Source organism: Ceratotherium simum, chromosome 25 (genome assembly GCF_057802395.1).
Source record: "Ceratotherium simum simum isolate JZ-2026a chromosome 25, ASM5780239v1, whole genome shotgun sequence".
In the NCBI taxonomy this organism is placed as follows: domain Eukaryota; kingdom Metazoa; phylum Chordata; class Mammalia; order Perissodactyla; family Rhinocerotidae; genus Ceratotherium; species Ceratotherium simum.
Genome location: NC_141924.1, coordinates 19688446 through 19710566, shown reverse-complemented (window position 1 = coordinate 19710566; position 22121 = coordinate 19688446). Strand labels below are relative to the sequence as shown.

The window sequence follows — 22121 nt, the reverse complement described above, 5'->3', positions numbered from 1 at the left end:
ACTAAAACTATCTTAACAGGCATAATGAACAGTGTAAACACTGTTAATGGGCACCAAGTTTAATAGGTCAGACAATATTTGCTTCTGCATTCACACTTAATTTTTCAATTACATTTTTTAAAAAATGGTGCTGCTTAAGCTATGAATGTTACAAAAAAATTAATTTTAATAAATATGGCAAATGCTAAAAATCTAGCTAGGTTATCATGCAAGATATTATATAACCAAGACAAACTCAAATTTATAATAAAGGCAACTTGCATTCAAAATGAACTCTACCCTTACATTTTATTAAAAGGGCAAACATCATGAATTAACCCAGCTGCTTACTTGAATTACAAAAGTAACATGATTCAATATGAAAATAAGAAACTGTCTACAAATCTCTGACAGTAATAAATTGCAATATACAATGCATACAGGAGTCATACAGAGCAACAAACTCTTGTACAAAACAAAAATATTTTAATACCTTTAAAATCCAAATTTTTCTTTAAAATCATTCATGAAAAAGATTCTCAAGTCAGAATTAACACCTCAATTAGTCAAGCATCGGGAAGCTACATTACAGCTATTTAATATACAAAGAGACATCCTTCACCAGTCATTTCCTTCTAACGTCTCTGTTCCGGAATCGTACAGATTCTTGCATTTCTCTACACTCCCCATTCCATCATTTCTTCAGATCATGAAAACTGAATTTGTTGAACACCAGAAATCTAAGATTAGAAAATTTAAATTGAGCAGAATTAAAGAAAAATTAGTTTAAAAATAACATATGCATATTATAAACATTCAATGAATAAAAACAATAAATGAAAAATAAGTCTACTTCCCACTCCAATCTCCATTCTCTCCACCCAAGAAAGCTACTTTATTAATGTGTATCTTTCTAGAGATCTATGCAAATATGAACATGTGTATACATACTTTCAACCATTAAGAATACTATACAGTTTATATTTTGAAAAAACAATTTTTAACAACCTTCAGTCTATCAGGTTCTTAACAATGTGTTGAAATTAAGCACCTATGATAAAAATCAGTGGATATAATCAATTTTTTAAACAGCTTAAAATGCAAAGAAGGTAATGTACCTGTTGATATGACGTTGTGTAAACCATAACATTCTGTTGTTGCCCATCTGCAGTTATTAAGCCAGCTGGTAACTGGTTAGCTACAAGACAAAAAGAGAGTCAAAGCAGGAAAAGAACTGCAGCTACTTTCTTGCCTGGACCTTCAAGTTGCGCCATTAATGTCTCATTACCATTCTGCCACTTATCAATGTAATCTTGGGCAAAATCATAAACCCCCAAATTTTCCATTTTAAAAAAAGCTCCCTGGGCCGGCCCCGTGGCTTAGCGGTTAAGTGCGCGCGCTCCGCTGCTGGTGGCCCGGGTTCGGATCCCGGGCGTGCACCTACGCACCGCTTCTCCGGCCATGCTGAGGCCGCATCCCACATACAGCAACTAGAAGGATGTGCAGCTATGACACACAACTATCTACTGGGGCTTTGGGGGGAAAAAATAAATAAATAAAATTAAAAAAAAAAAATTAAAAAAAGCTCCCTAAAAAGCACATTTCTTCTACTGCATTTTTCAATTTTCTGCATCTTCACTTCTCTAAAGTGTACTTTAGCTAACTGCCCATGTGCACAAAGCTGCAGAAAGACTGAATGGAGTTTCTCTTTTTTTTTTTCTGTGTGAGGAAGATCGGCCCTGAGCTAACTTCCAATGCCAATCCTCCTCTATTTGCCAAGGAAGATTGGCCCTGGGCTAACATCTGTGTCCATCTTCCTCTACTTTACATAAGACACCGCCACAGCGTGGCTTGACAAGTGGTACATCAGTGGGCGCCCAGGATCTGAACCTGCGAACCCTGGGCTGCTGAAGTGGAGCCCACACACTTAACTGCTACGCCACCAGGCCGGCCCCTGGATGGAGTTTCTCATTCACAGTAGACCTATGCCATAAGGCTTGGCTGGGACCAACACTTACATAACTAAGCAGCATACCTTTTACATATGAGAAATATAAAACATATAAATTTCACATGAGAAATATAATCACCATAGGCCTTTTATTTCACCAATATGACAATATGATACTCAATTTTTAAAAAAGAAACTTTCAGTTCAAATTTATTTAAATCACAAGACTTTAATATTACAACCTACAATTCTCAACATTCCTGTCTCATGTGAATCTTAAACCAAAAACCAGGGGCTATGGAAATCAGTCAGAACTATTGGTGAAAGATTATAATGTCTGCAGAATTAAAATTTCTACACTTATCCCTCACTGACTTCAAGCATAAGGGCATGAACTAGTAAGAACTATTCAAAAGACTGCTATGTCAAAATACTCAGTGCTGATATTCCAAAAGTACCACTACAGACATTTAGTATTAATCACTGCTAACAATCTATGTGACTTGTAAGAACAAATTTAATTGCATAAATGTATCATAACCCTGCTTACTAAATGCCTCTTCTGTTAGCTCTTCACTTAGTCCATCTGTAGCTGTGACTGTTCCACCAATTCCTTTCTCTCCCTTCATAGCCTGGGGAAGGAAAGTGGAAAAAGTAATCCCTGGTATTCAAAAGGAACTGTTTTCTAAATGAGAATGCGTGCTTAGTTCCTAAAATTAGGAGCTTCTATTATTACAAACACTACACAGAGTATTTATTAATTTATTAACTTCTGGTTAATTATACATGAAGAGGCCTTTCAAAATGCTAACTTTTTATATAAGCAGTAATCATCACAAGACAGTGTTAGTAATGACCTAGAAAATCTAAAATATTTATGGGTAAAAATAAAAAATTATTCTAATTTCACACTACATCAAAAGGAAAATAGAACTCCACTTACAGATGAAGTAGTCTGTAAAGTACTATAAATATTCAGCTTATAAATCTACTACAAATGATCCAAGTTATCATTTAATTATATATACAGCTCTTAGCCAACTGGGCAGTACTGTAGAAAAGTTTAAAGTTTAAAATTCCTAAATCAAAATTACTGTTTGGACCAAAGGCCTCTAAGTTCCATTCACTCTAAGGTTCTGTGATGCTGAAGATTTGGAAAAGTACTGTGAAGAATTTACACATTCTCTCCCTACTTTAATCATTCCATGCAGGTATCACTAATTTAATGGTATTCTAACACTAAAGATTAAGAAAATATTTTGAAAGAAATGTAAATTTGACACCCAAGTTGGAGTATGGAAATAAATATACAGATCTCAACTCATTTTCACAAAATTCATACCACAGGCAAAGATAAACTAAATAGGAAATGTAGAAGAATTCAATCAATAATAAGAAAGATAGTTACAGTTCCCTCTTTTTCTTATCTAAAAGGCCCCAACCTTTGAGATGCTAGCTCTTTTAAATGAATAACAATAGCATGCACTAACATCATTGAGTGCTCATTATACGCCAAGCTAAGTGCAGTACACAGATTATTTTACTTAGTCCTCTTGATAATTCTGTGAGGTAGGTACTATTATTAGCCTCACTTTATAGACCAGGAAACCAAGTACTTAAATAATCTGCCCAGGGTCACAGCTTCATGTGTGGTAGGGCTGGGATTCAGCCTCCAGGTGGTCTGAATCCAGAGTTCACACTCTTGATCATTACATACTGTGCTGTCATTAGTAAGAAAGGGAGCAAGAAAAGACTACTGAAGTACAGTAACGTAAGTGATTACACACTACTTCTGAGAAATGTTATGTAATTTGCTATAAAATGATTTTTTTTAACAAATAATACATTAAAAAAGCTAGTGAACAGTGTATGTTATTTTCTTAAAAGCATAACGGAAGACACTGTACTTACCTCTCTGAATTTCTGAAGGTATAACTTTAGAGGTTCTACGTAACTGTCAAAGCCTAAGGTAGACATGGCAAAGAGAATATCTTCTCCATTGATTGTCTTCCGTTTCTCCTGATGGCATCTTTCACTCGCTTCAGATGTTATAAAGCTGATGAACTCACTCACACATTCTTGAACACATTCTTTGGCATCTTTTGCAATCTGAAGAAAGGAATTATAGGTAAATTTGCAGGGAATATAATCATCACCTTCCTAACAACCTGCAAAAATAAAAGGCTATTCAGAAGAATACAAATGTCAGTTTATGACTGTTAACCTTTAATCTTTGAAATATGTGCTAACATTAACACAGTTTGTGCTATCAAAATTCCAACCCTCAGAGTGAGAATAAAAACTTGAACCAAGTGAGAGAAGCCTTGACAGCTATTCACAGAAAACAGACATAATTTAGGTATAAAAGCAACCACTGGATGTCTCTACCACCTCATAAAGATGAAAACTCTTGCTAACCAAGAGCCCCAAGAAAATCCATCCCGCCATGTATGGAGTATACTGTGGGCCACAGACTTAGATAGCACTTCACTGCCCTAGCATTGCCATGAATAAGGACACCAGAAAATTAAAAAAAAAAAAACAACACTGAGTTCACGTAAGGCTTAAGAGGGAGTGAAATAATGACATCTGGTGACATTTTTACCACTGGAGATACAAAGGGTCAGGTACAGGTTTTGAGTTTATTAAAAAGCCTACCTAAAGCAGCACACACCTGCCACCTCATTCTAAAAACAATTCTTCTCTTAAGGGTCTGGGCTTTGAAAGTGAAACGCTAACAGATTAAACCATGCCATTCCAAAGCCACTTCTCAAAATCCTTGCTTAAACATACTGCCTTTCACCTCCAGGCCTATTTTGCATCCTGGAGAAAAGTAAACCAGACTTTACTTAATAAATGTGGTCAAACAAGATAATATAATGTGAGCTTTATATATAACTTTAGATTTTCTAGTAGCCATGTTAAAAAAGAAAACAGAGACAGGTGAAATTAATTTTAATAAGATAGTTTATCCAAAATATCATTTAAACACAGAATCAATTTAAAAATTGAGATATTTTATTTCTTTTTTTCATACTAAGTCTTCAAAACCTGGTTTATGTTTTACATTTACAGCACATCTCAATTCAGACTCGCCACATTTCAAGCGCTCAGGAACCACCTGTGGCTGTGGCTACGGTACTGGACAGCACAGGCCTAACCTATTTTAGCAATAATCAGCAGTTGTGCTTTGTTCCCCTTAAAACATAAGGAGGACCTCTCAAATTAGAACTTCTAAGCTTGGCGATGTATTTAATAATATATTTATTTATAAGCTTTATTACTTTCATAAGTACTTTATAAGCTACAATAAAATGATAGAAAAGTTTATTATGTGATGTAAAATATAAAAAGTATGAATTTTATTTCAGACCAAGTGATGAGTAGAGTGACAATGAGTTTTTAAAAGTTGTTCTGGGGCCGGCCCCATGGCTTAGTGGTTAAATGCGCATGCTCCGCTACTGGCGGCCTGGGTTCGGATCCGGGCGCGCACCGAACCACCGCTTCTCCGGCCATGCTGAGGCCGCATCCCACATACAGCAACTAGAAGGATGTGCAACTATGACATACAACTATCTACTGGGGCTTTCGGGAAAGAAACAAAGGAGGAGGATTGGCAATACATGTTAGCTCAGAGCCGGTCTTCCTCAGCAAAAAGAGGAGGAGTAGCATGGATGTTAGCTCAGGGCTGATCTTCCTCACAAAAAAAAAAAAAATAAAAAAAAATAAAAAATAATAATAAATAAAAATAAATAAAATAAAATAAAAATTGTTCTAAGACAAAACTACTTAAAAAAAATCATACCAGTTGAATTTAAATGTACTTGAATATCTATAATTATATAAAAAGTTGTTTCCAAATATAAGGATTTTTTTTAAATCCTTACAACACCCATCAGTACAATATGACCCAATTTTGCTGCAACATTATACAAGTTACAACATCGTAAGTGCAAACCTGATAGTTCTGACAATGCACCTATTTTTAAAAAGATTCTTAATTCTATTTTATCTGCTTCCAATATGTGGGGGAGGAGGAAGCATTTGGGGACACGGAAGAACAGAAAATAGAACACTATTCAGTAACTAAGTATGCAGAACTGAAGGAAATATTTGACTTGCTGAAAGGCTGAATGACTGAAATAGCTAACTGTATTCATGAACTATGTATTCATGTAGTTGTACATCCCCCTCCCAAAAACCCCTTGTTAAATTTCTCCTCTACATTACCTTTCCCGTCTGAGGTATGGCATTTTTCATTATTCTCGCCACATTTGCAATTGGAAGATATATGTCTTGTTCTCTGAAACTTTCTTTTGAACCATTTGTGTCTTCATGATCATTCATGCTGTCCTCAGTATCTAAAGAAAAAATAAGTTAGGTTTAAAGCTTCTCATAATTTTTACTTCAAGATAGAGAAGACTAGGGCCAACCCCGTGGCCTGGTGGTTAAGTTTGGCACACTCCGCTTCGGTGGCCCAGGTTCACGGGTTCAGATCCCGGACACAGACTTATACCACTCGTCAGCCATGCTGTGGTGATGACCCACGTATAAAAAAAGTGGATGAAGATTGCCACAGATGTTAGCTCAGGGCTAATCTTCCTGAAGCAAAAAAAAGAGGAAGATTGGCAAGAGATGTTACCTCAGGGCTAATCTTCCTCAGCAAAAAAAAAAAAAAAAAAAAAAGAGAGAGAGAGACGACTATCTGAACTGATCTAGGATAAGAACCATTCAGTTTCATTTCGTAATCCTTTTTAGGGATTAGGATAGCAGTTCTTTTCACAATTTTCTCAGGGCCAGAACTAAACCTACTGGTTAATTTCAAACCCACTGCCTATAATACTTTTAGCCTCAACTCTGCCTACTAAAATCCTACCTTCCCATTTTCTAAAAAGCTCAACAACATCTCCAGAGCACCTTCAGAAGTGCTCTCTCCTTTCACAAAGTATCAGAAGTGCCACTCTGTCTTTTCTCTGACACATCTGATAATTCTTTGTATTTCCCACTACCCCCACTAGATTTTTGCTACTTGAGGCCAGAGGTCAGCTTTGTGTCCTTCTTAGGACCTGATATAACACCTCCCCAAGAGGAGGTGCTCATAAATAGATGCTGTATGCCCTAGCTATAAAACTTACAGACCTTGCCCTATGGCTCCTTGAATATTGCTAGATTAAGAGGTTATCCGTTTATCCAAAGCCAAGTTTAAACAGAAAGGACAAACTGGACCTGAGTATTACTGACCCAACTGGACTATTACTAATGTAGTAGTTGTTTTTGAACAAAGCTATAGCAGTGATCCAACATTCTTAGAAAAAATGAAATTTTCAAATTATATAGATTTAGATAAAACTGAAGCTTTCAGATTACCAATAATATCCTTTTATGACCAAATGCAGTATCTTGTAAGTAAACTTCCCACTCTTTATATATTAAATAAGAAAGGCACTTAAGCTGATTCAATTGACATTTTTATGTGTTTAAAATGATGTTATCAAAATTAACTTGAGTATCTATTGTAAGATGAAGTAACTAATTACTTCCCTCCAATTGTCTTCTACAAAAATATATCTTAACGTTTTTTAATCTTACAAATCAGAATGCCACAAAAGTAAATTATTTCTGCTGGGCCAACATAATACTGCTATTCTGATACCTGACCTCGTTCAAATTTAATATTGAATGAAAAACAAAAATAAGTCTGTTCATAGGTACTAAATAGCTAGCACTCACCCTTTAAAGAACTATTTTATTTACTGTATCAAGTGAATAAGAATTTGCCATATTTAGTACTCAAATAGGAAATCAGTAACAAATTTTTAAGGAAACTATACCAGTTTTAAACAGGCATACTTTTACAGAATTCTTTTCTAGAACTCATCACTCTTTTGAAGACTATTTCTAATACAAATAGCTTGTTATACCTTTTTTAGACCTTCACTGAACTGTGACACAAGATTGCTAATTTTCCTGTAAAGACAAAGTAACCTATAATATCACATTAATAAAATTGCCACTTTTTGCTTCTACTTGTGAACTTATTTCCAATTGTGGCTTTCTTACCATCATGAGGCTGTATAACGTAATGACTTCCTCCAATATAGTCTGCCGAAATTCCTAGCTGAGAAGCATCTGTTGTAGAACTGTCACCATCCATCTATGAGGAAACACAGTTTTTCAACTCTTCAATAAAACTTGTCTAAAAAACATAATAGATTCAATGCTCATAAACTGTCACAGGATGGGTCAATCACATTTTTCAGAGCCTTAAGCTCACTAAAAGAAACCACTATATTTCTTGATTTGGAAACCTTTCGATAATCTGCCAACTATTCAGGAGTCCCCTATCCACTGTCTATAAGTGATAAGCGTAAGACCAACAGGGAAACAAAACAAGGAAATGAATCTAAAACACACACCTCTTTCTTTTCAATTACATAATCCTCAGCTATATATAGTACAGGCAACCCTGACTTACAACCTCACTTACCCCTAGAATGACAAGTAGTCGCCTGGAAGTCACCTATGTCCACCACTTCAGCTCTCCTGCTAAAGCCTAATATTCCTGGGCAAACCCTTTTGCTCCTGCTGCAAACTTTCTTTGTGGTCTCACAGAAGTTCTCCAATAGACAATGTCTTGGTTCAAACTGTTGTTTGGTATAAGAAGCATATGGATTCCCTGTACAATTCTGTACCCATGCAACCCAAAAATACACGCACATTTTGAACAAGCCCATTACCTTTAATTCTAGTCAAGGGTAGATTTCTCTTCCCCCCACCCTCAAACTTTTGATTCTTTGAAGAAAAAAGAAAAGGAGGGGTCAGGGAGATTAGAGATCTGCATAGAAAGGTAGGAAAAGTGTACCCACAAACAAGAGTGAGAGTTAAAGTGACTATCTGAAAAGAAGCCGGCTTCATTCACTTTGCTCAGAGCTAAAAGAATTCTAAAAGGGAAAATCTGGAAAAAACTGAACCGTAAGCCCTCACCTGGCTCCATTCCATTTCACCAACATGGCAAATCCTGGAAGTCTTTCTGCTTTACAAATAATACTGTTTAAAATGAGGGACTGGCTATTTGTAGGTGGAAAAATTTTAAATGCATTATCTGAATAAACAGTGTAGCAAAAGTTAAGTGTGATTTAGATGTGCTTTCAGGCCAAATCAAGAGACACGTGATCTTTTATCAAGGCCCAGGACCCAGCACAAACTTAATGTTATTAATTGCAATATTTGAGTCCTTGTGTAACATGTCTTCTTTTCCATCGCTGTTGGATTTTTATCTAATACTAAAATACCAGGCTAGTTTCCAAGTCTTCAATAACATGGCATTTCTTTGATGCATCTGTTGACTGTGGTATCTAATTTAATTGTAGATACATTTCCATAATTTAAACGGCTGTTTTAAGGGGGCAGAGAATAGAATTCACCTACCTTTAATAATTTGTGAAAGTACAGGGTACCTATTTATTGACCTTTTCAGTGGCAAGAAGTAAACAGAGTCAGTGAGCTGTGATTCTGACTCTCCTACTGATCCCTGAAAACAAGCATCCCTACCAGCTAAATGTATTTCTATATAAAATGGAAGTAACGATATCGCCTTTCCTACCTTAAATGGCTAATATAAATGAATGTGAAACATTACCCAAACCCAAAATGCTATTTTGATCCTAAAATGCTAAAAAGATACTAGGCGAGTAGTCCTAAATAGACAGGATGATGGATTTATTAGCCATGAAAGAGAGCTCAATTAGGATAGTGTGAATTGACTAGTTTTTACAATGCCCCAAGGGAGATCAAGGTCCAGGAGACAGGACCAGAGTGGTTGTTTCAGAACCTACAACTGGAAACAAATCTTTTTTTGGGGGGTTGGGGGGGTGACAGTAACAGAAATTCTTTGCTAAATGAATGTCCACAGGATACCATGAGTGTTTTTAAATTAGCTGATGAGGACACTGTTCAAACAACCAGGATCTGGGAGATTAATTAATTTATAAATATAACATTAAAAAAACCTTAAAGGTGGGGCTGGCCCGGTGGCGCAAGCGGTTAAGTGCGCGCACTCCGCTGCGGCGGCCCGGGGTTCGCCGGTTCAGATCTCGGGTGCGCACCAACGCACCACTTGTCGGACCATGCTGTGGTGGTGTCCCATATAAAGTGGAGGAAGATGGGCATGGATGTTAGCCCAGGGCCAGTCTTTCTCAGCAAAAAGAGGAGGATTGGCAGATGTTAGCTCAGGGCCAATCTTCCTCACAGAAAAAAAAAGTCTTAAAGGCAAAAAGTTTCAATGACATTATCTTGTCATGCACTGGAATTTGCAGCAAGATTATCATTTGGATTAATAGCATTAGCCTCTAAACCTCAGTCTTCTTTTTTTTTTTATAATTTTATTTATTTATTTTTTCCCCCAAAGCCCCAGTAGATAGTTGTGTGTCATAGCTGCACATCCTTCTAGTTGCTGTATGTGGGACGCGGCCTCAGCATGGCCAGAGAAGCGGCGCGTCTGTGCGCGCCCGGGATCCGAACCCCGGCCGCCCGCAGCAGAGCGCGCACACTTAACCGCCAAGCCACGGGGCCGGCCCATAAACCTCAGTCTTCTAGTTGTCAGATTTACACAGGGAACAGAAACCTGCTAGTAGGCACATAGTGTACTCAGGAGATGTCAGATCTCCTCCTCCCTCCTTTGAAGATAAGCCGCACATCATCTGCCTAGCTGTATGTGTCTGTGGTTCTGCAAATTTTAGCTTTTCTGTCATTTCACCACATCTTCTGTCTCCCTCTCCTCTCTCTTTCTACCATGAAAATCCTGCCCCATACTTTAATCTCAGTGTTCCCTCATCCTCCAGAAATGTTTCTGATTTACACCACTCAGCAAGCCAAAAATTAGTGTTCCATTCTTTGAATCCCCAAGGCACTTAGTACCTTCCATTCAACAGATTACCCTCACCTTTGATGCTTACAGTATGCTAGCCACTCTCCTACAGATAGAAAGAATGAGGGGGAACACTTGCTAGATGCATCCAAAGCTTTTCTTCTAGGTCTAAAACTTCCCATCAAAATTTACGAAACAGATTATAGATTGTAAGTAAGCTAATCAACAAATATTTACCAAGTATTATCAGGTCCGTGCTATGTGCTGGGGATGAAGCAGTCAACAACACAGACAAGGTCTCCGTCCTCATCTTGCAGAGAAGACAAATATTACGTAAACTGGGGGCAGGAGGAAGGCGTGGGGAGCGTAGCCTACTAGTACTTCCAAGGCACAGGCTCTGGAATCGGATCACCTGGTTTGAAATCCCTGCTACTTACTGGCTATGAGACCTTGAGCAAGTGGGATGAGAACAGGACTTACCATGTAAAGACTTCTCACAGTACAATAGGAGTACTCAGTACATATATACTTATATATAGTTATATATAGGTATTAAATAATTACAAATGATTAACTAATTATTAGTGCCAAGTGCTAAGGAAAACAAAGATGTTTTGTTATATGCTTTAGGAGTTTATTCCAAAGGGACCTCACTAGTCTGAGGAGTCAAGGAAGGCTGTCTTAGGAAATAACATTTAAACCGAGACTGAAAGATGAATAGGAATCAGTTAGGCAAAGAAAGATGGGAAAAGAGTGTTCCAGGCAAAGCAAACAGGGAAATACAGTATTGGGGGATTGGAAGCAGCTAAGTAGAGGCTAGATCAGGCAGTGCCTTGTGGACAACAGCAAATCAAAGAAGAGTTTTAGCAGAAGACTGCAAATCAGATTTCTTTTTTAAAAGATGACTCTGGCTACAGTCCAGCGTAGAAAATGACCTGGAGGGGAGCCACGAGGAGGTCAGAAGACCAAGAAGAACCCTATGCTGCAGTGAGGGCATGAATTCAGGCAAGCTGACGATCACTCCCAGGATCTGGTCCAGGCGCAAGAGAAGCAGACGAAAGAGCTTTTTAGGAGGTAAAATCAACACTTGGTAACCGACTGAGAGCTAAAGGAAGGACCAAGGATAATGCTGGGATTCTTACCCCTGGGCAGACAGATGGCTGTCACTGCAGAGAATGGGAAAGGAAGGAACGGCAGGGTTGGGCAATGCTGAGAGCCTAGCTGGAGTTGGTGACCATGAATGTCGGTGGCACCAGTATGTCCAGTTGTGACACTTACAGGCTGGTGTAAGAACAGAGAAGCTCAAGTGTTGGATTCCAGCCAGACAACAAAGAGGGAAGAACACGTAGGACAAGAGAGTGGGTACACTGATGAATCATTAGATCAGAGGGAACTGATAAATATGGAGAAAGAGTAGTTACAGCACATTAAATTAATTTTACTGACTATTCTAATTATTTAGCTGAACTGATAATATTATTTTCTAAAATACCGTGTGAAATAAATGGTCAGCTGGCTAAGCTAAAAAATCTTGACCATTTTTTGATGTAGCAGTATTTAAACTCTACTAATAATCTGTTGCACAAATGCAGTCAAGAGTGCCTTCTTTAACACGTTTAACATTTATTGAACATTTTCTGAATATCTCATACAAGTTCACGCCCCTGTGAAGCAGGTGAGAAAGCTGGGGTTGCATGAGGCTAATGACTTGCCAAAAGTGACATGGTAAATGGGACTGAAATCCAGAGTCCCCGATGCCAAGTACTTTACAGTATTTGTTCCTGACGGTTTCTCATATAGTCCTTAGGCCTAAATATTTGATTTGCCCCCTCTCAATTCTAAGTCTACTGATTATATATTGAAAACATTTAAAGTGGCTTCTCCAGCAAGCACTGTATTTGCAAAACAGTAAGAAATGCGCCCTGGTTTGGGGCCAGCTAGCAGGAGCACTGGCTCTGAGGACAGACCACCTGGGCTGGAGCCAGGCCCCCACTTCCCAGCTGTGTGTCTTTACTCACCACCCCCTGTCCTTCAACTTCTCCATGTTTAAGATGCAACTGTTACGAGAAGTGGAGTCACTGCATACAAAGCACTTAGCAAAGAGCACGCTACACAGCAAGAACTCAGCAAACGTAACCTTGTTATTACTGCCCTTCAAATACAGTTCTCACCATTTTCTCCACGCATAAAGGGTTTTCTCTCTCACATCAGCCCTTTTACCTGTTCCCTGGATCACATTCCTTTTCATCTCATGGAAGATAAGAAGTAATGCAAAGATTCCTCTTCTCTAATGTATCTTCAGTCCCCCTTACCAGCTTCTTCACTCTTCCTTAAACACTCAGACTCTCTCATTAAACACACAGAAGTACAGATAGACAGATAAAACCTTGCTTCTGCTCCACACGCTTGTCTAGCCCTCATTCTCACCCTGACAGTCCTTACCCAGCTTTTCATTCCTATTTAAACTCCTTGACACGTGCTTTTCCACTCGACACTGAACCACTCTTAGAAGTTGCCAATGATCTTGCCTGCATCCTCCTTGACTGTTTTTTTCAGTGCTGGCCACTGCTGACCCCACATTTATGTCTGGAATTCTCTTCTCTCGAGTTCCAAAGCAATATTCTTTCCTGGTTTATTCTTTCCTCCTCATCTCCTAATTATTATTTTTATCCCAGGTTATTGTTTTCTCTTTCTTCCCTTGTTCTCTTAATGAACTCATTAAATATCACTTCTATGCTCATAAATCCTAAATCTACAACCACATCCTGCCTACCACTCAAGCAAGCCATGCCTTTAACATGTTGATATCCCATCACTGCACACTTAAGATACTGAAAAATGAAACCTTCCCCGTCCCCTACAAGGAGGCAACGGATGAGAGTGCCTCGATCTCCTTCACAACTATTCCAATTCTATTAAGAATAATACCACCCTTTCACTCTTCCAGGCTAATTATATTAGTGTCTTCTTCGGTTCTTCCATCTCCTTCAAGCTCTACCTAATCTGTTACTTGTTTTAAAATGACTTCTGGATATGCCCCACCGTTTCTATTTCCACTGGGTTACTACCCAACCTACCAAGGTACATGTTGTTTTAAGACTAATCTCCCTAAAACACTGCTTCTATAGCTCTTGAATCTATAACGGTTCTAAAGGTCTTTGGCATCAAATCCAAACCTAGTTTTCATGGCTCTCCACGAGTGGATCCACCAATCTAACTAAATGTGTTTTCAACTCTTATCTTCAGGGCTGATAAAAATCTCAGTGCTAGAATGTGCCTTACGTAGGGATCCCCAGGTGCAGTTCTTTTATTTTAGGAGTGAGGCAATCATGGCTCAAGGAGGGTATGACATGCCTGAGGTCACAGATATAGTAACAGATCCGGAACTAAGTATCCAGACAGGCCAAATGCTATCTCTTCACTAGATTACCCTGTGAAATCCTCACTTGGACGACGCAGGTCTATCCCACATCCTCTAAACATAAGTCACTCATCCCACCTTTAGGCTTTTGCTTTTGGTGGTCCCTCCTCCTATCCAAATCCCACTCATCCTTCAAGGCTCAGTTGGAGACCTACAGGCTCCCTCCACGACATTCCCAACTACCCAGGCCTACCACACCTCTCTTCTCTTCACCTGTGCCACCCTTAGAACCAGTGTTTTCCATTCCACAAATAACTGTCCTCTAATTATTCAATTCAGCTAACGCCCTACCAGCTTAACAGACAGCCTCTTAAGAGTGGTGACAAGCTTTTCACTCTGTAGCTTCTACAGCACTTAGGGGCCCACAGGAAACACTTAATACATGCAAGTCACTACAAAGAAGGAAGCAACAGGAATGAGTAGAGGTACTATCTGTTTAGACTTAAAAGGCATTCATTCTGTCAGGAATCTCCCACATAAAGCAGTTATAATTTTGTTTCCAGCTAATTACTGTTCAAATCTAATTAACAACAAAATGGTAAAACATACTTACTGTCATGAAATACTGTCAGATTCGTGTTGTCAGTAGCGTTTAAGAACACCTGTCTAAAAAGGTGTCTAATCTTTGCCCAATTTCGATCTAGAGATAAATAAACATCTATTAGTAGTAAAAACATATAACCTACAGGCTTTCCTCCCAGTAAAATTTTAAAAAGCACGTATAATTTTACCTACTATTATTCATGGGAATGCATGGGTATAAAATGGTGCAAAAGCAGGCACCCAATAAATGTTTGTTAAATTGGAAGATATATTTTGGAGAACTTAAAAAAAGTTAATTCCATGGCGGGGGGGAGGGATTGCTTTTCCATCATAACCCTGAATTTAGTCATGTTCATCATAAATATTCATCACAACACACCAAATTATATAATATGCAAGAGACCAAAAATTACACATCTAAACTCCTTAAAATATTAATACCCAAGACACAAACACTCTACTTATCAACTTAATTTTTTGGTGATGGTTTTCTTAATGTTTTAGAATGAGATTTAGCATTCCAAAAGCTCAAAAGGGGAGAAAAATTTATCTGAGTATAATGCTTTTAGATTAAATATCTCAGATTTTTCCGGAAAGAAGATACACGCTGCCCAGAGAACAGACACAGAACAACACAACCAATTAAGACCTTCATTTATCATTTTAAAGCACCACCATTTTGGACTAAAATTGCATCTGAATAGCACTTCAGTCTTGCTCTAAGGCATAAACAGCTGAATAAACTGGTATCAATTACAACATTACAATCTTCATTTCTCATTTGCTCTTTTCCTTTTTTCAAGTGAAACAAGTAAATTGGGGGGACAAAAACATATCCTTTCAGGGTTAATTTTAAAGGAAGAAAAAAATACTGATACGAACTCAAGCACGAATTCTAGTAAATAGCAGAAAAAATTGTAGCCACTGAATTGGATTTTTTAAAAATGCCCTCATTAGGGTCCAGGCAGCAAAGAGTGGCTGACAATGTCTACTCTGCTATAATGTTAAAAACAATTTCTAATTTCTTTTCAAATATTGTCCTCTTTCTAACCCCAAAACTGCCCAGAAAATTCCTTCTTTGTAGCCAGAAGTGTTATTTTTTTAAGGCTGTCTTTGAAAGAAAATCCTCAGAACACTTAAAATATAGGAACTATATGTATTTATGTATTTTGCTTGGGGAGGTGGGCCACAGCTCACCACAATTACTCCCCCAAATAGTTGTCAGTATATATTTAGATTCAGTACATTAAAGTAAAACACTCTCACCTCATATGGTATATATTTTCTTAAAGGCAGGTTATGGTATATGTGAAAGCTCAAGGGAATGCATACATCTGTTTAATGTTTGAAGAAATGCAAATCTGTATCCAAGAAAAGCAGCAGACCCTTCCTCCACCCTCCATTCTTTGGCATCAACAACCAGAGTTTTGCATCAATATGATCCTTAAATTAAGCTACAGGAGCAGTGCGAGGAAGGAATAATTGCCTTTTAAGGAATTCTGGTTAAACTTTCAACACTCTACAAATAAAACCCCGATTTATTAATGCCACTTACATTGATCAGTTTATCTCATCACTTTACGTTGCTGATCAGTTTCCATATTAACAGAGCCCAAGCCACCCCAGTGATTCGTGGCCACGAAACATGGAACTGTGTGGTCCATGCGTCTTAGCAGGACGCTATTTTTTCTTAAAGGTCGCACGCTACCTAACCTTGTTTAAATTACCTTGTTATAGTACTCTGGGCGAGATTACGACTTGTGGGTGCTCTGTAATTCTTTGTTCTCGGAGACTACTGCTCCTAAGGCCCGGCATACCCTCCCCGCCTCCCACCTAAGATTAAAACCTCAGCCCAACCCGAAAGGCTGCCTTCCCACCTTCGGGGCAAGTCCAGGGACCGCAAGCCGCCAGATGGCTGCATTCTTTACGTGTAAGGCAGACTGAGGGGACACCAAATCCATGCCTTCCCCCCGGCGACCTCGCTTCCTCGCCACGGCCTCGCACGGAGGTGCGCGGGCTGGCCCCGACCCCACGGCCCGGCCCGCCGACCTGTCAGTCCCGCCCGCGCCGGCCGGACGCCCCTGGCGCGCAGCCCCCCGGCTCGCCCGGCCCAGGCCCCGGGCCCGCGCCCAACGCCGCCCGCCCGCCGCCGCGCGGCGCCCGGGCTGCCGGGGCGGACAAAGCGGCCCGGCCCGCCATGGCCCCGCGGCCGGGCGGGCGGAAGGGGCGCTCCCCGGGGGTCCCGCGCGGCGGCCGGGCCCCGGGGCAGGGGCAGGGCCGGGGCCCCCCGCCCCCCGGCCGGCTCCCCGCACAAGATGGAGCCGGCGGGGCGCCGCCGGGAGCGGGGCCCGACGGTGCCCCGGCGCCCCCGTCTCGGCCTCGGGCCCGGAGCCCGGCGGCGGCGAGCAGCAGGCGGCCTGGCCCGCGTCCCGCCGCTCCTCGGCCCCGCGCACAAAGAGCCGCGCCGCGGCCCGCGCCCGCTCCCCGCCGGCCCGCAGCGGGAGCGGCCTCGCAGGCGCCGGCCCGGCCGCAGCCCCGGCCCGGGCGCGCGGGCGGGAGGCGAGTGCCCCGGCCGCGGCGGCGTTGGCGGCGGGGACGGCGCCGGGAGGAGACGGACATTTCATTCGAGCTAAAGTGGAGTCGGTTTAGGAGCGATCATTGGCCGAAGCGAGACACAAACCTCCAATGCAGCCCTGGTTGGCTCCCGTCTCCAATCGGCTGTTTGGTTGGACAGAAAATGGCTGCGAAGGAACCAGTCCCAGCGCGGAGCTCCGCTTCCAGGACTCGGGCTCCCCTCCCTCCGCCGCGGGCCGCTTCCCTCGGCGCGACACCCTCCCTCCGCGCCTCCCGCGCGCGCGCCCGCCCGCCGCGGCCCCGCCCCGGCCCCGCCCCCGGCCCCGCCCCGCCGAGCGGCCGCAGCTGCGCGAGTCTGCAGAGCCGGCGGCCTGCTGCTCCGCGGAGGGATTCCAGGGCCCCGGACCCGGGCGCGCCGTGGAGGTCTATGCGGGCTCTCTTCCCACGGTGTTTCCCCGGGGCTCTGCGACGCGTGATTTCTGCGGCCTCCGTCTCTTTCCAGTCCCCGCCCTCCCCCACGTGGAAGTGTCTCACCCGCCTGAGTGCAGCTGCCTGCGCCTGGATTTTTAAGGGGAAACCAAGGGCAGAAGCCGCCGGCCAGGGCGACACCCGAGCCACGCGGTGGATTTGAACGGCGGTTACCCCCTGGAACGCCTTCAGCACCTCGTGTTTTCCTTGTGTCTCTGCTAACGTTGCCAGATGCACTGCGCTCCCTCTCGCTTGGTCACTGAGCTCGGCCGTTAGCTTTTCAGATTTCATCTAAAGATACAACTCGCTCCTTCAGGTTTAGCAGGTTGGTCAGTCTAGCCAGCCTTCACCCTGACCTTAAAATGTTCCATTTCCTGTTCCCCTCACCCCCATAGTAGTTGCAACCTGACATACCACGTTTCCCAGCCAGGTGACAGCTGGGCTGCAAGAACACGTGGCCCGTTCTTGCCCTAGTGCAGCCAAGCTCCCCCGCTGTCCCTCCCTGACTGCAGTCTGGGTCAGACATCCCTTGGCTGCGACCATCACAGACACCCTCACTGCACAGGGCGGCAGGATTTCTGCCACGGGAGCCGGGAATCGCCTTCCCTTTGCTACCACTAAGCAAGTGGTCTGGTGCCACATTAAACTTTCCAGTTTTAATCGTTAAAAAATATATAGACATGTTTTACTTATAGAGCTCCTACTGTTTCTTCGCATATTTTAACATTTCTGGAGCAAATAGGGAGGCAAAGACAATAAAAGCCTCCGAATTATTCCAGGAGGAGTAGGCAGCAATGCCACTGTGGAATCAGACGACCTGATTTGAATTCCAGTTCCCCCTCTTACTGGCTTGTGACCCTGGCCAAATTTGTTCACCTCTACGTGATAGTTTCCACACCTCTGTAATGGGAGTAGTAATACTAGCTACTTCTTAGGATCGTTTGGTATTAACCCAAAGTAAATGCACATAGAAAGCCCTAAAAAACAATTGGCCCGTTACCCGTTATCTTAAGATCTTTATATGACATGAATTTCAATCTCCATCAAACTTTTTAAAACTGTTGTTTGCTAAAAAGGAGTAAACGTGGCCTGCGTTTAAACTCCTTCCTTTCTCTATGTGTTTGCTAAAGTGGAGTTTTAGGAGTGAAATGATGTGCTCAAAGGCAGGAAATATAAAAAAGGAAGTCCTAGAAAAGGGAGAAGTCTGACTAATCCACACACTGGATGATGAACCAAAGGATGTGAAGATGACGGCTTTCTCTGAGTTAATATGATATTATTTCAGTACCGTTGATCTAATCCAAATGCTTAATTCAGATTCAGCAAAAAGGTTATTCAGCTCCTACTGTTTACCAGGCACTGTGCTAGGAGCCCCAGGGCTGCAAAGGTGAGTAGAGCCCTCTCCTAACCCTTGGGCACTAACTCGAGAAGACAGGGGACCAGTCCACATCCCCTGTGCAGTTGAATCCCGGGCCGTCCTGCTTTGACAAGCTGTGTTCTCTGTACCTTTTATACCTGTATTCAGGAAGCCCCAATAAATGTGAACCATTTTTCGTGATCACACAGTGGAAGAGAGAGATGTGGCTCACAACTGAAGCTTGGAAAAGACATTATCTAGACTAACTTAGACTTTACATTAAAGGTCAGAGGACAGGTGATTGACTCTTTTTCCCTAGTCCGCACACCACCGCTGCCGCTTAATTTTTACCACCATTTATATGAGTCATAATTCCACAAACAATAAAACAGGATCCCGGGCACATGAAGACTCCTCGGTTGGATTTTACTTTATTACTTTAATGAGGCCTCATAGAATTCCCATGATGACAGTGTCTATTATAGCATTGTCTCCATTTCCAACTTCCTGATTCTGCTCTTGACCTTCTCTTCTCAACCCATTCTGTGCACTGGAGGCCTGGAAAGATCTGGCTTCTGCTTCCCTCTCCCACCCCAGCCGTGCCTCTTGCCCCAGCCCTACCTCACCACCTTCTAGACACACTGGCCGCAGCTCTACTGCACACACACATACACACGCACACACACCAGGCTCTTGCCTTAAGGTCTTCCTGGCTCCTTTTCATCTTTGAGGTCTCACCTGTTTAAAGAGGCTTGCCCTCGCCCCTCCTAAAGTAGCCCCACCTGGTTACTCCCTAAAATGTCATCCAGTCATATCATCCGATGGGAAGGTAAATATTATTATGTTCACTCCAATATACTTAGCCTAGTTGGATTATCTTGTTTATTTATTGTCTATGAATATATCCCAGATGGGAACCCTTCTCATTACCCCCACTACTACCACCATGGTTCAAGCCACATCTCCTCCCACCAGGATGCCTGTGGTGACCTCCTGACTTGTCCCCCTGCTTTCCTCCTGGCCTAGCCAGCAGCCAGAGGGATCCTCTGAAAATGTAAGTCAGATCCTGTCACCCCTCCGCTCAAAAATCTCTGACAATGCCCCACTTCCCTCAGAGTAAAAGACAAAGACTTTACGGTGGCCTTGCAAGCAGAGAGTGACAAGTTTGTTCATTCCAGGCTGAACAAAGGAAAAGACTAGTTGTTCTTTGGCCATAATACGAGTAACCACCAGAACCTGTTTTAATCAATCGATGACAACCTCCCCATCAGTGACAGCCCCTTGCTATGGAAAGTCAGCCCTCAGCAACAGCCACACTCCAGGAATCCTGCCTCCTCAGCCAAAGGTAAGGTCATCTCTAAACCGCGCAGCTTCTAAGAGTGCTAATTTCTGAACCCCTCGCTTCCCAAACACTGTATAAGACCACAGATTTCTTTGTTCAGAAATACTCTGCCTTACACTACAGCTGTCATTTGCTAGGCAAGAAATATATTCAGCACTTTTTATTCTTTTCTTTCCGGTAGGAATGGTGGCCTCTTCACTGGACAAGGCCCATGGGATCTATGATCTATTCCCTCTACACTTCCCCCTCTAACTTCATCTCCTCCTGCTTTCTTCTTGGCTCACTCCACTTCTTGTCCTTATTTCTGGCAGGAATGCTCCTGCCTCAGGGCCTTTGCACTAGCTGTTCCATCTGCCTAGTACATTCTTCCCTCAGATATCCACATACTCCTTCCATTTCTTAATGAGGTCAACCCTGATCACTTATCTAAAAATTGCAATTCCAGCTCCCTACTGCCATTCTCTCTTAACTGCTTTATTTTATTTTTCAACAACTCTTATCACCTTCTAACAAACTGTAGAGTTCTTTACTTATTTTGTTTATGGTTTATCGTCTGTCTCTTCCCACTAGAATGTAAGCTTTATAAGGATAAGAATTTTGCTTATTTTGTTCACCAATGTATCCCAAGCATATAGTAGGTACTCAATAAATATTTGTTGAATGAATGGATTTTTAATATTTCACCTTATTAGGATATAAACTCCTTGAGTGCAAAGACCTTGTGTTCACCACTGTATACTCAGTGCCTGGAACAGTGCCTCAGTGCCTGGAACAGTGCCTCTCACACGGTAGGAGCTCCATAGACGTGGATGGAATGACTGCATGAGCAGGCACTGGGTAAAACTATACATATTTTAATTGATAATATAAATGACCTTGAAATTACCAAAGCCTTGTGTGTCATCTTTCTCCAGGGAAACAGAGTTAATAAATATATTTAAAATTCCTCAAGTTATTATGAAGTGTTAATCAAAATATTCAAAATATATTCATCACTATTTCCCCATGGATTAGATGAGTTAATATCCAAAGATGATTAAAATATTGATTGACCTGAAAAAGCAACAAGATCACTTTCCTTTCTTTCTTTTTTTTTTTTTTTGTGAGGAAGATTAGCCCTGAGCTAACGTCTGTCGCCAATCCTCCTCTTTTTGCTGAGGAAGACTGGCCCTGAGCTAACATCTGTGCCCATCTTCCTCCACTTTATATGGGACGCTGCCACAGCATGGCCTGACAAGCGGTGCGTCGGTGCACGCCCGGGATCCGAACCTGGGCCGCCAGCAGTGGAGCGTGCACACTTAACCACTACACCACAGGGCCGGCCCCTCACTTTCCTTTCTAGAGCTGCTCAGGCCAAAGACCGGAGGAAAAACTTATCTTTAATAGGAAGGAATGTCAGAAAAAATTCTTTTCTCCTTTCATTTGCTTTTTGTTTAAACTGTTGGGTCTTCTCTGAACTGGTGCCCCTGTCTGCAATCTCTCTTTAATCTATTAATATAATATGGCCAGATTAATCTTCCTGAAAAAATAGTTCTTATCATGTTATTACCTTTTAAATAAATAAAATAGCTCCCTTTAATGCGTGTTTACTGTGTATCAGGTGGTCTGCTAAATGCTACA

At 41.7% G+C, this 22121-nt stretch overlaps 1 protein-coding gene across 4 annotated transcripts; it reads right to left on the bottom strand.

Moving 5' to 3' along the window:
• Window positions 1–269: 269 nt before the first annotated feature.
• NFYB (nuclear transcription factor Y subunit beta) lies at window positions 270–17556 on the bottom strand. Of its 4 annotated transcripts, none has more exons than XM_087449019.1 (8): window positions 17441–17556; window positions 14771–14857; window positions 7991–8084; window positions 6161–6291; window positions 3842–4039; window positions 2481–2562; window positions 1098–1177; window positions 270–719 (listed from the first exon to the last, which is right to left on the bottom strand). In XM_087449019.1, exons 2-8 carry the CDS (start codon window positions 14774–14776, stop codon window positions 687–689), a joined length of 624 nt encoding a protein of 207 aa, XP_087305145.1. In that variant the 5' UTR covers window positions 14777–14857; window positions 17441–17556; the 3' UTR covers window positions 270–686. The 4 variants fall into 4 exon arrangements, 3 of the variants coding, with proteins under 3 accessions (XP_087305145.1, XP_087305144.1, XP_087305146.1); XM_087449018.1 differs by lacking the exon at window positions 17441–17556 and adding an exon at window positions 16488–16761; XM_087449020.1 differs by lacking the exon at window positions 17441–17556 and adding an exon at window positions 16316–16468.
• Between the last annotated feature and the right edge of the window lie 4565 nt (window positions 17557–22121).

What these genes read in the sequence shown, in the direction of transcription:
- NFYB (XM_087449019.1), bottom strand. An exon ending in ACCTTCAGAAATTCAGAGAG is followed by an intron (nt 2,563 to 3,841) that starts GTAAGTACAGTG and finishes TTCCTTCCCCAG; the next exon opens with GCTATGAAGGGAGAGAAAGG. An exon ending in ACACAACGTCATATCAACAG is followed by an intron (nt 720 to 1,097) that starts GTACATTACCTT and finishes TTCTAATCTTAG; the next exon opens with ATTTCTGGTGTTCAACAAAT.